This window comes from Podarcis gaigeae (genome assembly GCF_964106915.1).
Source record: "Podarcis gaigeae genome assembly, chromosome: 2".
Lineage (NCBI taxonomy): Eukaryota > Metazoa > Chordata > Lepidosauria > Squamata > Lacertidae > Podarcis > Podarcis gaigeae.
Window position 1 is genome coordinate 43,395,217 of NC_139679.1, and position 17,930 is coordinate 43,413,146.

The 17,930-nt window shown below is 40.3% G+C and overlaps 2 protein-coding genes and 1 long non-coding RNA gene across 3 annotated transcripts in view; 2 read left to right on the forward strand and 1 right to left on the reverse strand.

The window, feature by feature from the left end:
* LOC310838474 (ketosamine-3-kinase-like) overlaps positions 1–17,930 on the reverse strand; it is a 32,359-nt gene that overhangs the window by 12,659 nt on the left and 1,770 nt on the right. The window lies entirely within an intron of this gene.
* On the forward strand, positions 402–16,370 carry RAB40B (RAB40B, member RAS oncogene family). The gene is made up of 6 exons (XM_083725945.1): positions 402–649; positions 11,789–11,849; positions 12,465–12,525; positions 12,853–12,930; positions 13,826–14,048; positions 15,300–16,370. The coding sequence occupies exons 1-6, from the start codon at positions 508–510 to the stop codon at positions 15,569–15,571; spliced, it is 837 nt and encodes a 278-aa protein (XP_083582071.1). The 5' UTR covers positions 402–507; the 3' UTR covers positions 15,572–16,370.
* LOC310838526 lies at positions 662–7,946 on the forward strand. The gene is made up of 2 exons (XR_014561019.1): positions 662–6,272; positions 6,715–7,946. It is a non-coding gene; the product is annotated as an uncharacterized lncRNA (long non-coding RNA).

Genomic DNA, 17,930 nt, shown 5'->3' on the forward strand with positions numbered 1-17,930 from the left:
CGACTGAGCGCGCCCAGCCAGGCAGGTTGGACGGGAGCGGCCGCCTTCGGTTCTCTTGGTCTTCGGCTGCGCGACCCCAGCTCCCCGCATGCCGGCCTCGTGGGTGCGTGGCCGCGGATGGCGCCGTTGAAAAGTCCTCCTCCGCTGTCACGGTTGTGCGGGGATCTTGCGGCACCCACTGCCTCTCGCCTCCCACTGCTGGCACCGTAAGGCGACCCCCTCCTCTTCCTCCTCCTCTTGGCGGCAACCCACCCGAACCTGCTGCGAGCTCCCCCCGCAATCTCGGCTGCTGCCCCCGGCGACGCGCTCTGCGGGGCGGCTTCTTCGAACATGCCTTTGCGCCTGTGCTGCTGCTCTCCGTCGCCGCCGCCGTCCGTGAAGCTCTCGGTGCCGCCACAGCTGGTCGTTAGGTGCCTCTCATGGGCGCTGGGAACTGACTCCCCGCAGGGACTTCTGTGAGGCCGAAGGGAGAGGAGGAGGAGGAGCGGGGAGCGGTGGCGAAAGAGGATGAACCACATGGGCAGCCCTGTGAAAGCTTATGACTTCTTGCTGAAATTCCTGCTGGTGGGCGACAGCGACGTGGGCAAAGGAGAGATACTAGCCAGCCTGGAGGATGGAGCCACCGAGTCGCCTTACGGGTACAATATGGGTAAGCAGCAACGGGGTTGTACCTGCGGCCAAGCTCTAGGCCAGCCTCGGTTATTGGGCGACAGGTAGCTCTTTCTTACACCTGTAGACTGCACGGAGGAAGGTAGTGTTTGTGCAGGGCTGCCTTTCGCGATTACTGAGTCACCACAGACACCTCCCACACCTTGGCAGTTATAGGGCAGTACTTCCATGACAGGGCATCTGCCTTCCTAGCTGCCTTGAGCTCTCTGGTCGCCTTCTTTAGAAACTGAGCAATGGAAGGAAAGCCCATCGGCTACTAGCTGACGTGTTGTCGTCATCTGCTTTGATGATGCTTCCCATGATCCACCTTTCGGTTATTGCAAATAATCAGGTTTCACCCTTAACGTTAAAAGGTTGCCCATTCCTGTCAACTGAATTACAAGGTGTGAGCACAAATGCACTGTAAAATTTCCTTGTGAGTCAGTAAAGTTTATGTTGTCATGTAGATGTAATGGCCATGGTCAGACTAGATTGGTGAAACTAAGTGTTCTCTAGACCCAGCAGAGCTACAGGCAGAGGAGACCAAAACCCAAAAAGAACCAAAGCACATAACAAGGACACAGCCAAACAATTTTATTTGGGCCTCTTAAAGTCATTTGATCCTAGTGCTAAAATGAACTGCTGCCTCCACTTTGTTTTCTTGAAATCATGACACATTCACACCAAAATAAAGGATGCACACTAAGTGGAGGAGATTAACATTTTGCTGCACATATATCCTTGAAGAGGAATGGTGTAAGTTTGTATTTGGGGTTTGTGTTCTGTGCCAGGCCAGCAATCTTGTGCTGTACAACTGCTTTGAGAAGTTACAAAGAATATTTATTACAAAGAATAAATAGAGACTGGAAAGGTTTGCTATACAGATCTTGTGCGTCTTTCAGTTTGCTTAGAGTGACCATTGGGAATGCTGAGTATTGGTGGAGATTTTCATTTTTTGAAAAATTAATCACTTTTGGAGTTCTTGCAGGTAGCTGCCTGCTGTTTTAAAAGTATAAACTATATGATCATATGCAGCAAAGTGGGGAACTTTTTAAAAAAAGTTGAGGACCACATTTCCTCAGGGAACAGTGGTCTCAGGCTGCCTGCTTACTGGCAGTAGCTACACTGTCAGAGGAAGAGGGGTGCAGTGGGTGCGCTTCGCCCTGGGTGTCATTGGTGTGGGAGGTGGCATCGTCGTTTTGCCGCCCCCCTGGGATGCTCACCGTGGGCTGCACCCCCCTGGGATGCATGTGTGCCGCTCCGGGTGCCGGAGCAGCTAGCTCTGCCTCTGAGTGTATAGGTCTGAAGCCAAAAGTGGCTGGGGATACCCCATTCACACACATCGGCTGTGAACCTCCCTTTTAAACTCTACCTTACACCCACCAACGCACTTATTCATTCATTCTCACACTGCCCCCATGCATGTACAGCTAGCTATGCATCTTCCTTTCTCAGCATCCAGAATGCTACCTTTACCTCCACTGGTAGCTCACATGGTTTCAGCTCACATGGACACTGAGAAACATACTTTACTTTATCAACACATGACAGGGAAATGGTCATGTGATCATTTCTTCCATCAGGAGCTTGTTTCTAGGGTAAAGACCAAGGAAAACAATGTACATTACCCCAATGTAGCATATATCTTCTTGTAGCTACAAACGTGGTGGCTGGCTGGCCCATTTTTCTGTCTGAGGTGGAAGAGCAAATGCTTCCAACTCACCCACTGCCAAGACAAGGTGTCTAGTATTCAAAGGCAGTCAATTTTTGCACATTAGGCAGAAAATCCCACAAGTGTCTCTCCCCTTCTCAGCAGTAAAAATACAGCAAATAAAATAACTTTCGATTTACTGCCCTTTCATGACACCCCATAGCTGTCTAAGGCAGCTGTCTCTGCCTAATGGTAGAGCTGGCTCTCACAGGAGGTTAAGCATAGGTTCTGAATGGCATTACCCTAATAAACAGAGAGTGAACAATTCACCACATGTATCTTAATCAAGATGATGAATCTTTTTAGCCTGCTGATATGCAAAATATTTAGAACAGTGCAAGACATCTGGACATCCGCCTAAAAGTAGTAAAGGTGGATAAGGGTCTGAATTATGTTTTTTTAAAAAAGGAAAAGATGAGAATAAGTATAGCACAAGATTATAATAGCACTACCAAGTGTTTCTGAAGAACTGATATGGATAGGATGAGTATTTTTGGCATTAACACTGGAACATTTATTTATAGTTCATTCCTTCATTGAACCTGACAAATGAGAGGCTCAGACCATGTCAGATGCAGCTGAAAACCTGAACCTATGCATCTCTTTAATTTGATTTGATGCAAAGCAAAATAAAAACTTCCTCAGAATGATTCCACGTCAAAAATGAGTTCATTTTTGACGATGGCTGCACCATTGAATGGCAGACTTGTCACTGACTTCAGTAGCAGCAGGATTGCACCCATGCAGTCCAGTTCTAAACATTATTCAAATGTAATTAATGGGACTAACTTCTTTGTAAATAAGCATAGAATTACAGCATCATGGTATGTGAACACCATGTTGCCTCTTCCCAGGAGAGATGGGGACTCACTTTTTGGTCATTCTTCACAGCATATTCTTATTGTAGCTATTTGCAAATATTCAGCTAATAGTTTCAGTTCATGAGATTCTTGAGTAGATTCAGCCTGCCATTTGAAATTGAGTCCTTCCCATCAAGCTGATCTGCCAATTGGTACCAAATCTGCTGGTAGCTGAAAAGGTAGACATTTCAAGTTGCAAACTGCAATAGACTTTAGTTGTGAACAGTTCTAGCTTTCCTTATGTCTGTTGATAAATGGTAAAATGAACCCATAGAAATGAAGCACTAGTCATTGACTCTGCTCAAGGAAAAAAGATGATCCAACTTTGTGTGCACCATTTTGCTGATAATTTCAGTCTCCTTTCAAAGTGAAACCTTTTTTCATTTGCTTTATGCTTGAGGGGAAAATGCTGCCTGTGCCATTAAATAAAAATAATTATAACTACTCGGGGCAAAGCTGGTAATTATTTTCTGCATGCACCCATTCCTATTGGGTGCCAGAAGCCTTGAGGCGTGGGGCAATGGTAGGGTCAGGGTGGAGATGTCTGAAGAAGAAAAAACACTTCAAGAAATGTGCTGTGTTTCTGTACAACAAGGACAGCAAATATGTACATCATACACCGCCCAGTAGAAAAGTTCATCTTAGTTATTTCTGTATCCGGAACAGTGTATTAGGGAGTAGAGAGTGTTCAAGAGACGAACTGATTCACAATGGCTCAGTTTGGATGCCATATTTGTAATGGTTTGGAGAGTCAGGAACATGCCACAAGTTCACTTAAACCCTCTCCTCTCTCTGCTGAGCGCCTTCATCTGTTCCTGGTTTTCCTCATTAGAATTGATTGGTTTTGAAAAAATATGTATCTAAAGACTCTGCCTATCCCTTCCTAGGTACACACGTCTAGTTTTTTTTAAGGGAACAGTAGGTGCAACAGCTATTTTTCCTATTTATTATACAGACTATAGCACTAAAGGCATTGGAAAATACTGTAATGTGAAGCAGTATCACGCAAAGGCTAAACTGTTGTCGGGGCACATGTCAGAAATGTCCTTGGTCTGTGGGTTAGAAACAAAACAAAATGGTCAGACATCACTTAGGCCCATAATGCTAAAGCCTTTTCTTCCCTAATTACCACAGTTCCTTTGTAGATGACTTGCTTTTTTGAACCTAAGTTATGTGGTAATTTTTTGACCGTTATCGGGCCTAGTAAACACAGTGCATTGTCATCAAATGTTAGACTGCATTGGCAGGTTTTTCAGGTTTAACTGTTGAGTAATGTATGGGAGAGTTGAGAAGTAAAATACACTCCTCACAGAAAGCATATTCTCCTTTTGTGTGCAATGGGTTCACACAGGTCTTTTATAATTAGAAGAGTGACAATGCAAACTGGTACATGTCTATTCAAAAGTAACTCCTATTTGGTTTATTTATTATAAATATTTTAATAAATATAATTATATTGTCTTCTGGCTTTTCATAAGGACCCTGTGCATTGATTAAAACAATATACCATCCATAAAATAATAAAGACTAAACTTAGAACTAAACTAAAAACTAGAAGCCATATGTTAAAATATGTGGGGAAGGGTGGAGAGACAAAACCAAACTGAAAGACATGGCAAAATAAACAAGGTTTTGTAGTCACACTGAAATGCAAATAGATAGGTCATGAATCAGGCAGGCATCCTAGTGCTGGGAGCTTTATAGGCAGTTACTACTACTTCAAATTGTGCTAAGAAACAAACTGGGAAAGAATGCAGAGTTCTTAAAGGGAAACCCTAGATGCAATCTAGGCTGCTCCGTTTTGCACCAACTGACATTTGCATGGACGGAATGTAAACTACTGGAGAAATCCACATCCATTGCTGTGCCTACTTTTACACCTGGCTCCACCCACCAATGGGGTGCAGCCCCCACAGGGGACCCATGAGGGAATGTGATCTTCAGGCTGTGAAAGGCCTGCAATAGGACATGATCACACAACCTGTCAGCTTAGACAGGTATCCTTTACCACACTGTGCAGAAAGAAGGATTCTATCCTACACCTTAAAAGCTACTTTATGATGATCATAGAATCAGAGAATTGTGGAGTTGGAAGGGATCCCATGGGTCATCTAGTCCAATCCCCTGCAATGCCAGAATCACAGCTATCATGGTATATAAAATTTTTATACGATAGAAATTATCCAAGGCAGTAATCCTGGCTGGGTCAAAGCAGGGTAACTGCTGTCTTTGCCTGGTAGCCATTATGAATTCCCACAAGGATTCTAAGATTTTAAGAGAAAGCACTGGGCATAGTAACATAGTAACGGAGGGAGCTGCCTTATACAGAGTCCATCTGTTTCAGTACTGTCCAAATTGACTGCCAGCGGCTGCAAAGGGAGATGATTTCTGGAAACACATGTTCCCCTCATAGAAGGGGTATAGAGCCTGATAACTAGTGATTTACTGTCACAGTAAAAGTGAGCTTCTTTCTGGCAGCTGAGCACAGGCATGGGCATGCTATTCTTAATTTTAAAAATGATTTTGCTAGTTACAGCACGAAGCAAACACCTACTTGCTCTTCATTTGTTGTGCTGCGTTGGGTGTTGCAATCTATTACAGATGCAAATTGTCTCATGCTAGGCATAATTGCCAAATGTGGCAGAATTTTGGAATAGGTGCAATGAATCATGCTTAAAACGAGATAATGACTAATAGCTTATGAGCTCAGGGGAGGAAGAGAATAAAACAACAGAATTTAGATTGTAAAATCTGTGCACAATATTTGAAGAAAGCTCCATCCTCAAAGCATGTCTGTTAACATATTTCAGAGAATGGCACTTATATTACTGAAAGCCTCTGTGGTTGGTCTGTGGTAATTTTATACCTCAGTAACTCTCTTCTTTTTGAAATTAAAAGTTTTGAGTCTATTCAAAACAACTGTTGAAAAGTCCAGTTTTTCCTCCCCTTTCTGATGGCACTTAGAGTCATAGTTATCAGAAGTAAACTTACTTTGTAATTTTTTAGTTATGAAAATATTAACATATGCTCCTAGGCCATTGTACAGAAATACCGTATTTTTCGCCCTATAGGACGTACTTTTCCCCTCCAAAAATGAAGGGGAAATGTGTGTGCGTCCTATGGGGCGAATGCAGGCTTTCGCTGAAGCCTGGAGAGCCCCAGCGCCAGCCCCACAAGCTCGGGGGACAACGGGGAGGTGGAACACCGCCATCCCGCTGTCTCCCGATGTGGCTTGGAGGCTGACGGCGGGGAGACGCGTGCTTCTCCCCGCCGCCAGTCCCACAAGCTTGGGGGACAGCGGGGAGGCGCAGCGCACCTTCCCGCTGTCCCTGGTCCTGGTCTGAAGGCTGGCGGCGGGGTGAAGAGCACTTCTCCCCGCTGCCGGCCCCACAAGCGCCTGGGGGGGGGAATAATTTTTTTTTCTTTATTTCCCCCCAAAAAAACCAGGTGCGTCCTATGGGCCAGTGCGTCCTATGGGGCGAAAAATACGGTAAGTCCCTGTTTACAGGTTCAGAAGCTATGAAGAAACAAAAGGGAAGGGAAGTGGAGCTGCACTATCTGAAAGAAGGAAAGCATTAAAAGACTACAATAATGAACTTTAGAGTAAGGAAGAAACAAACAAAAAAATCCAAATAGCACATCAAGACAGAAGTTTTAAAAAACTGTTTCTTCATGAGACAAAGGGGCAGGTCAAAAAAGTAAAGGGAAAATAGTCCTAGACATAAGAAAGAAAGCATGGGGATAAGAAATATAACCATATAATAGAGATTTAATTAAAAATATCAGTGCTTTATTAACAGAGGGACCAAAGAGAAAAACGGAAAGCAACAGATAGAAAAAGGGGCAAAAACATGAACAGATGTAACCTTCATATCTATTCATATTCTTGCCCCTTTTTCTATCAGTATTCCTTCCTGTATTGCTTTATGTGAAGTTTAAACTTCTTTTATTAACCTTTAAGAAGTTTAAACTTCATGAAGCCTGTGAAGGGAAATATACAGAGAGGTATAAAATGACTGAAGAATTAGGAAAGAAAGCAGAAAACAGAAAACATAAATAATATGTTTAAACTGAGAAACAGGAAGATCACTGAACAAGACATTTTAGTAGTTAATACAAGGTAGGCTGTAGGTCTGAACAAGAATGTTAGCTGATATTAAGAACAAATTTAGAAATCTTATAGAAATAAAATTGGCAGAACTTAGGTAGACATGTGAACGGAAATAGAAAGAGATCAAAGATAACACCAAAACCCTTTAACTGTAGAAAAGACTGAAGGTTGGTGCCAATTGGAACTTTGAAAGAGAAGGCAAAGTATCTTTTGCACAGTGACATCCAGGCAGATACAGACAATTTGAAATAAAGTATTGGTAAAGGGGAGGACCAAACAATAGAGCTTGAAATCATTCGTATAACAGTGGCATATTGCAAGCCACAAGAATAAATTGGATTGCTAAGAGAAAGCATATAAAGAGTGAAGAGAGGAGGGCTTAGAATAATAATTGAGGAAGACTTAAACGAAGCTTTTATGACACAGGAGTGAAAGCAGGAGTGGATGGTACTGTCCAGTACCAAAGAACTGTAAAAGAAGCAGATAATGATCACCTGTACCCAAAGCTGATGAAAGTACATACAGAGAATGCTGGTGTATTTCAGCATATAATACCACTTTAGATTTTCCACAAAGCAATTTCACTAGAATGTTTGAGTCAAAAACCAGCTGAAAAGGACCATAAAAAATTAGATGAAAGAAAACTGTCACATTTAGATAAGATTAAGAGGAGCAGTTAAGTCCCGCCTGATCTAAATCAATTTTAGTAAATATTGGGCCCACACCACCACACACAATGTACCTCTTTTGTTTTCGTCAGGCATTGTCTTATCTTGCTTTAAAAATGCTAGCTTCCCAAAGCTGGGGGGAGGGGAATATATGTGGACATTTTTATGACTGTTGGAAACTAGCATATTCAAAGCAAGAAGAAACAATGCTTGAAGAAAGGTATAGGTAAGAGAAAAACAAATCAATATTTACTAAAATGGGAGAGGGAATTGGATCAAGAAGATAAGCAGTACATTGAAGTGAAGAAAAAATAGAAATAGCATCAAATGTTCGAAAATGAAGAATAAGACAGTGTCCACACTATACCTTTAAAGCACATTCCCCTCCCTCAAAGCATTCTGGGTACTGTAGTTTAACCTCCAAAGAGTTATAATTTACAGCAACCAGTAATAAACTTCAGAACTCAGAATACTTAGAGGAAAAGAATGTGCTTAAAATTCACTATAAAAGTATAGTGTGTATACCGCCTAAAGAGATACAATAAAATTGAAGGAGTAAGAGGAATAATAGAACAGGAAGAAAAAGGAGGTGATGAAGAACAACCAACATAAATAACATTTCTGTTATTCATTCCTCATTACCTCTCTCTTCTTCTGACTGTAATATACCTCCCACTCCTTCCATTTTATTAAGTTACTTATTTGGTACTTAGATTTACTGAAATCATTTAGAGTTCTTTCCAGGGAACTAAAACTTTTAAGACAATGGTATTGGTGTACTTCTGATCATAGTCTAAACTGTTTGAAATCGCATCATAAAAGGCAAAACCCACAGCATTTCATAGTGCATGTGAATGATTAAACAATACTATCTTGCAGAGAAGCTGAAATTTAACGATGTTCTAATAGGGCATGCAGAACAACTATGTAGTACTTTGGTCAAGCTGGATAATGTCATTCCTTGCTAGTTCAGAATGCTGTTGTCTAGCTGCTCTCCCTTCACATGTTGAATTCCCTTAACTGCTACAGGACAGCCCAGCCCTCGAAATATATTTAAGCTGGGCCAACATAATCAGGTTGTATGCACATATTTTAATACTGAAACCAACTTGTGTCCTATTGCTTTAGTAGAGATCCTATAACTTTTTGATTTGCACAGAACTCATGTGAAACTGAGGTCCCACCCCTTTTGCAAATATAAATATTTATGCTGGAACAGGGAGGCTGAGGGCGTGGGCCAAGTGAGCAGAGAGGAAGGATCTGGCACTATGCAGAATTCTCTGGTCAGTTGCAAAGAACAGGCCAAGCAAGGAGAGGTGGCAAACATATTATCACAACAATCCCCATCTTCCCTCAGTCTTAGCAAGGCCTTTTGCATGTTTCTTTTTAAAAAAATGTCCCAGGGACTGATTCCTCGATGCCACCTTTTCATCTTCCTTTCTTCATTCCATTCCTTCATGCAACTAGTACCGTGAGATGTGACTGACAGCTCAAAGGACTAGGCTGCTAAACCCTACTAATTCGGAGTATGATACCAGAAATAAATGTTGTTCTTTTTTAACTTTGCATGCTACAAGCTTAATGTTTGTGTAATTATACACTTTAAATCTGATAGACATACATAACTTAATTTACATAATTTAATGTAGATAAATTAATGCAGATTAGCCGCTTGTGTAGGCACTGTTAATCCATACTAAACAGGTTATCAGAATTAAGAACTGCCCTCCATGGTTCCTCAAAATAATCAGATTGTGGTTGGACACTTGGAAGAGTAAAATAAACTTGCCAAAACAATCACATTTAATTTCTTGACTTTTAATGATATTAACTGATATGTTTCCACACAGTTGGTTTTTGATGCTTAAGTGTAAGCCAAATAGTTTCAGTTAATAACCTGCATGTTTGCCTGATACCTGTAAAACTATTAGATTGTTATAAAACAAGGGATGGAGGATCTGTTACCATGGATATTGAAATAAAATCAGATATTACTTGATTACCTTCTTAAACAGAGGCTGAAACAATGCCAAAATTTCAAGTAGGGGAGGGCTACAATGATTACTTAGTATTGGAAAAAGCTGCTGCAGTGCTCTTTAGTTTCCTCCCTAAATGCTACTCCTGCCAAAATGAAAAAAATGTGAATATGGAACTATTGTCTGCCTTGAAGACAGCCACTATCATCTTCCTTCCTACCCAAGCCCTGTAGCTCTCCGTGTCCAACAGAAAACATGGTAGTTTTATGCAATGTGTTAATTTAATGTAGATAAATTAATGCAGATTAGCCGCTTGTGTAGGCACTGTTAATCCATACTAAGAGACTTAATTAAATGCAGCCTGTTTGGAGCAAGGTTAAATGTAAATGAGCAAACAACATTTTCTCTTTTTTTAAAGAGTATCTACCCAGGACCTTAGATACTTTTTGCAGAGGATTTGTGCCTGTTTGAAGAGAGATACATTTATACAATGTGAGAATAGGAGAAACCAAGTACAAAGCCATTTATCACGCATAAATATCAGAATGTGATATGGAAAGAAAATTATATAAGCTATTACAATGTAAGAAGAAAAATGGAAGGCTTGGCTTTTGTATTTTATGGATTTTAATGATTTACAGTGGCAAAAAATATACAAATCTGAAGATACTTTTATGTAGTCTCTGGGGTCTTCATGAATTCATGATACCAGATTTTGTCCTTCAGCACTGGACAGGTAGTTTTAAAAATGTGATAGTCAAAGTACTATAAATTATAAACATTTTAACAAGCAGATAAATTAAAAGGTTACATTTTGAGTGACTGTGTATCAAAATCTCTGGGTTTTAAATATGCAATTATTACCCCAGCCCGCCCCAAGAGTTTACTTAAGTGTCTCAGATGAGCCCTTAATAATCCCTCTCTGTCCCCTGACCTTTACAGGAAGGAAAAAAGGGCCACTCTACTGCTATAGAAGCCCTATGTCTGAAATTCTGACTCAGTCGCTAAATAAGCATACAGACAGAAGAAAAATGAGTAGTCATCTTGTTCAGAATCAGGGGAGAGAGAGAGAAAAAATTGCTACAGGGAAGAAAAAGAAAAGTTGTTTCCTAAAATAAAGATTAAAAAACCCAAGAAGAAATAATAAGAAGAAATAAGGCGATACTGAAACAGCAGCATATTGTGTAGCTAGGGTAGTGGTGGGTAGCTTGGTTCTGTTTTGTTGTTATTAAAAGAACTACATATGCATTCCTCATCTACAATTGCAAAACTGCTTTAATGATTGGAAGTGGGAGACGACTGCTTAATCCAGAGATGTCATTGGCACAAGCCAATAGGCAGCTGAAGTATGCAACATTTTGGACAATTCTAATAAGCCCTAGAAATAATCAAGTGCAGTGCATAACATGTAATATTTCTCTCTGTCTCCTCTGAAAGGTTTTTTCACATATAGTTTGAAGCCTTTACAACGAACACTGCAAAAGCAGTCTGACTAAAGCCCTCGTAGATAATCTTAGTAATAATAAAGTACACATGCTATACTACCCACCACCCATTACCCTAAAAATCTGGTGCCCATTTTAAAAATGGGGTGGCGGTGGCGGCATGGCTGTCCCTAGCAGCTTCTGCATGCAAAGTGGGTGCTTTTCCACTGGCCCTTCCCTATATATTGGCCTTTTTAAAAAAACAAAAATGGGTTGGTACTATTAAAGTGATTTAACATAGGCATTTCTCGCTTGATCGCTTTCTAGAGTGAAAAAAATAGGCATGCTTTTAGTATTTTAAAATTCTGCCTTACCTCCTCCCATCCCCAGGTATTGATTACAAGACGACAACAATACTCCTGGATGGCCGTCGAATAAAGCTGCAGCTCTGGTAACTTTGCATTATGTTCTCTGTTTGGATTGTGCCATTGTGCTTTGAAAACAGTTCATAGTGGACGTAATACTGCTTGGATGCGATGTCATATTTACTGTAAAGTTGACTACAAATATTTAATTCTTATAACAGTTAAGAACGGGTCATACTACCCACCAGCCTTTTTTACTAAAGAGCTATAGTTGAGGACAAGGGAGCAACTGTGAAATTAATGGGTTTCTCTGTATATATGCAAGGAACCTAAGTAATAAAAAATGATTGGTGAATATATTATAGGAGTACATAATCACCCATGTAGATTCAGTGGATGATCCTGCTGAAATGCATGATGTCCATGTGGTTTAGTGGTTAGAGTACTGGACTCGGACCTGGAAGACCAGGGTTCAAATTCCCACTTATCCATGACGCTCACTGGGTGATCTTGGACCAGTCTCTGTCTTTCAGCCTCACATACCTAACATACCTAACCTGGACTGTGTTTCCCTCCTAAGGCAAAGGGTAGAATACTAATAAAGAGAGCAAAACAGAAAGACCAGATAAGAATTCAACAAGAACACTGTTATTCAGAATGGAAAGGTCTATGTATTTTTAACTGTATTTTACCTTCCACAGGGACACATCTGGGCAAGGCAGATTCTGCACCATATTTCGTTCCTATTCCAGAGGGGCCCAGGTAATCACAATTCTGCCATCTCTAAAATATGTCACTGTAAAGAATTAACTAAAAAGAAAAGAGCTACAATAAGAGGTGGGGGAACTATACTTACTTATTGTACTACTTGCTTTCAAAAATTGTTATACAATTTGTTGCTGCTGAATAAAGGGAGCATCCTTTGAGTCACCAGAAATAAATTATTTTAGAGAAATGTTCAGATTTGTTAAGTCCTCAGTCTGCTCCTCTTTTTCCTGGTTAAATAAAGGAACGGTTACACAAAATTGTGTGATGTACTGTGTACCTTATCTATGTGTCAGGCTGATCTAATCTTCTTTATTCCCTCAGGGCGTGATATTGGTATATGATATTACAAATCGCTGGTCATTTGATGGCATTGATCGATGGATAAAGGAAATAGATGAGGTAAGACACATCTCTGAATGTTTCATATAATGCCTAAGAAAATGATTGAACTACATGATGACTGAATGAGATGGCTAGAATGTGGGTGGCTGAAAACTCATGACAAATCCACTTGAAGGTAGCCTAAAACCCATTTGAAAGAGTTTGCAGTAACAGGGAGCTTTCTTTCCTGCCATCAAAACTATGTCACCTTAGAGTTGCTGTGGGTGGCAAATGGATACCTAACTGCATGTCTTGACTATCGAGGGAAGTAATTGACATCTTGCTGTGACATGTGAGACATTTTGCAGATAAAATTGCTTATATCCTGTTTGCCTTAAAGTCATTCCCTTTCTCAAACACTATATTTGGACTTGGATGACACCAACTCTTGTCCAGTTCCTGATCTTCTTCTTATAACATGCAGCAGGTGGCCTGTCAGATGATTCCAAGCATTCCTGGTGCTCATTCTACCTTGATCAATAGCAGTTTGACTTCTGGCTTGGTTTTCAAACTGGGACTGCTGTAGTTGCCTTGGTGAATGATTTTCATCTTCAGTTGGTTGTGGTAACTCTATCAGACACATTTGATATGATCGACCAGAAAGTTTATTCTTGAAACTTTTACATACCCATAATTCTATGTTGAAGGGTTGTTGTTGTTGTTTTAAAAAAATACAAATTCTGCAACTTATATTTGGCAAAGCAATACATTTTTTTACCACCTGCTGATTCTGTTTGGTTATTATATTTTCTTGCATTGGGTTTTCTTGATGGAATCCACCTATAGCACAGCACTATGGACAAAGGGAATTAAAGAGTTGTTGTTACTGTTGTTGTTGTTAATGATCAGTATTTTGTTGAAGAAGAGGGTGAGAGACTTCTAAGCTAACATTTTGCTGTCTATCTTTACTTAGCATGCTCCTGGTGTACCCAAAATCCTTGTTGGCAACCGCCTGCATCTGGCCTTCAAACGACAAGTATCCACTGAGCAGGCCCAGGCCTATGCTGAAAGATTAGGCATGACATTCTTTGAAGTAAGCCCACTCTGTAATTTCAACATCACAGAGTCCTTTACGGAACTTGCAAGGATTGTGTTAATGAGACATGGAATGGACCGGCTGTGGAGGCCAAACAAAGGTAAGTTACACAAAATCATTTGCTTTATCTAACTCATGAGCCAGCTCTGGGCCAGCAAGCCACAGGAAGTGGTCCACTAGCCCCATGAAGCTTTTATCTCCTCATATCAGTGTTGTGATGCTGAGCACAAGATGAGGAGCTAATCTTTAAAGAACAGGCAGAGAGAATTGAAAAGGAATAGGAAGACTTTTGCCCCACTCAAAGAGAGAGTGAGAGAGTGTTGTGTATGTGTTTGCGTGAGAGAATGCTGTGTGGTTGCAGATGTGGTGAGTGTGGTGTATATGTGTGTATGAGAGAGTGCTCTGTGTGTGCGTGCGCACATGCAGCATTAATATACATTGGCCGTGCTGGGGAACTATGTTAAAAAACTAATGGTGGGGAGCAGTATGCAGGTTGTAGATTAGCCACCCTGCTGTAAACAGTATGACAACTGAGTGCCAAACTTGGAAGCACCCTTCCTCCCCACTCACTTCCCTTGTCTGCTTTGACCATGCTCAGCATTACATCTGTAATGCTGTAACCGGACATGGTTAACATTTACAATTTCCAGAGAGTGAGTCATGCTAGTCTCTTGCAGCAAAAACAACAGTCTTGAACAAATTTATCACAGCAAAATCTTTCACTTCATCAGATGCACAAAGGAAACCGGTGCTTCATATTACCTCAGGTGTGATGGATATGTTGGAAAGGCTTATAAATTGATATCTCTCCTTCTCTAAGGTGGAAGGAAGGAGAAATTCTACCCCTAAATAATTTGAATAAGTACCTGCAACCTATACATGGGTTGTTAGAGAAAAGGAGGTGACTAAAGTGGATATTCAAGCACTGAAGTGCTGTTTACCTAAAATTTACTTCAGTGGGCCCCAGGAATTATGCTGCCATCTAGAGCTGGAGGTTGTAGTATGTATTTATGTATGTATGTATGTATGTATGTATGTATGCATGTATGTATTTGGCTGTTTTTCTTTTCAGGGGGAGGGTTATGTGTTGTTACAATTTTTTTATTATTATTTTCTTCTTCCCCGTTTTCTCCTTGTTAAATCGTTGCAACATCACCTTTATTCATAGAGGCAAGCCATAGTTATGGGGATTCAAGGTAGAATTAGGAAGGAACTTCAGAAGCAGTGAAAAGAAACAGAACCCGAGAGCTCTGAAAAATACAGTGAAGTCAAAGTTGTGCACTTGTGTCACCTTGTGGTTATTTAGAATCATGTTATGACTAATCTTCATGTTTTTGCTTCTTGTTTTAAGTCCTGAGTTTGCAAGATCTTTGTTGCCGCGCCATAGTTTCATGCACCCCAGTGCACCTTGTGGACAAACTTCCACTCCCTGTTGCCTTAAGAAGCCATCTCAAATCGTTCTCTATGGCCAATGGACTTAATGCTCGGATGATGCACGGACGTTCCTACTCTCTCACTGCCAGCAACAACAACAAAAGAAATAGTCTGAAGAAAGCCAAAATTATCCGTCCACTCCAGAGCCCTCCAAAACACTGCACGAGAAATAGCTGTAAAATCTCCTAAGCCTCTGTTTGGAAAGGTTTGGGCCAGAGCCTTTAACACAAGGACTCATAGTCAGGTCTGTTGTATGTATTGCATTACAGAAACAGAACAAAAAAATTGCTAATTTAGAGTCATTTGTTTTAAATAATGCTGCTTCCAGATGTGTGATGCACTCTGTGCAAACAAAGGGATGTGAAACTTTGCTGTTGGGTTTTTTATATATCAATTTTTTGATGTGCATGAAGACTTTGTGTGTTTTATAAAGGGAATAATTTATCACACTACTCAGCTTTTGATGACACTAAATCTCAGAAGTGAGTTGTTTTAATTGCTCAAATATTGTTTAATCACTACATTTTATTCGCAGTTAAATAGAAATCAGTGTCAGTCTGTAGATGCAGGCCGTTTTTTAAACCACAATGTATTGTATACATTGTAAAAGCTACAAACAATTATTTGTGATGTTGCAGTAGAGCATCTGAAAATGGTTTTGTACTGTTTCCTAAGTGATTTTGAAGCACTGCTTTGAGCTACCAGTGTGTAAATGCAATATACACGAGATTTTCTCCCATCCATGTATAAAATATTTGATAAAAGTTTTGCTATGTTGTTTAGGGATTAAACTGTGGTTTATATGCTTATTTTTCTGGTAAATCTACATTTTTGTAAAGGATATTCTAGTGATCAGTTATATTGCAAAAAAGCCAAAGACATCAGATGTATTTGCCACATAGCAGTAAGAAAAATGTGAATTGAAAAGCTGCTTTATTGGGGAAAGGACGCTATTTAAAAATAAAACACTTTTTAAAAGCTCTAAAAAGTGCTGGAGTGGTTTTTCCTAGTTAAATATTTTCCTGGTCTCCCAAGACTCTGTTGAGGTAATGACTTTCGTTTATAATTTGTTCATGACTTGATTAAAAGGTCATCTCCTACCAGTTTTGTCTGTGAAGTCAGGAAGATGCTTATACTGAACAGCTGCCCAGAATGGCTGGGGCAACCCAGTGAGATGGGTGGTGGCAAATAATAAACTTATTATTATTATTATTATTGGCTGATAGTTGGTTTTTAAGTAAACTGGGAGTATTTTTCTCATTGCTGTGCTGTTCTGTTTTCAACTTATTTTGGTTTAATATGGTTTTGCTTTTTATTTTTTATTGTACAGTTTGATTTGAACTGAAAACATTTCTGATGGTGTATTATTATATTTTTTGCTCTCTTTTTCCTTTACTGGGCACAGTTCTCTTAAGAACAACTGCCCTCTGTTACCCCCTTGGCTGCCCCCACCATCTTCCAGGTGAACAACCAGAAGCCACGTGACACCATCAATAACACCTGTTGTTTCAGAGCTGCTACTGCAAGGGCAATATCATCTGCCTATTGCAATCTACTATAGGAACATAAGATGCTGGACCAGACCAAAGGCCCACCTGTTCTCACAGTGACCAATGAGATGCCTCTGGGAAGTCCACAAGCAGGACATTAGCACAATAGCACTCTTCTCCACTTGTGCTCCTTAGCAATTCGTATTCAAAGGCATACCACCTCATGATACTGGAGGCAAAAAAGGCTATTACATTGATAGAAAAATTATGGAGAATAAATTATGGAGAATAAGGCGAAGTTAACTCTTAAAGTCATCCAAGTTGGTGGCCATTGCTACATCATACAGTAGCTAATTCCACAGTAGCTAATTCCACCCTTTTTGTAAATTGAAAAGCCCCAAGTGAAGTAAGCTTTCTGCATAGAGGAGTTGTTCTAGCCCCTTGATCTTATTGGTTGCTCTTTTCTGCATCTTTTCCAGCTCTGCAGTATCATCTTTGAGAAGAGCAGAATTTCAAGTACAACACACAAGATTTACACTTTCACTGAGCTATCCACCACAACCCCAAATATATTTCCTGCTCACTCACCACCAGTTCAGTGTATATGAGAAATTAGGGTGCTGTTGTTTTTTTGCTCTAATATACATCACTTTACACTTGATTACACTGAATTACATTCACCATTTTAATGTCTATCCAGTCTGAAGAGATGGTCGAAAGTTCCTAACAATACATTTTTTCGTTTTTACCAGCCTACACAGTTTGCTGTCATCAGCAAAGTTGTTGACCTCATTGCTCGCCACCAGCTCAAGACTGAATATCTTAATTGGTACCCCTAGACAAAGCTACTCAGAGCTTTTCTTCTCTTGTCTTTTCAAATTAAAAACCAAAACAAATCCAGCCTTTAGCCCTCCTAGAAAGTAAGTTATGAAGCAAAATAGGCAGGTACCCAGTTTCTGTCAAATGAGCCAACCTGGCTACTCCTGCCAGTCAGTATTTTTAGCCAATGAGTGAAGTCAAAGCTGTGATTGATAAGTGATTTGTTTGAAAACCAGCAA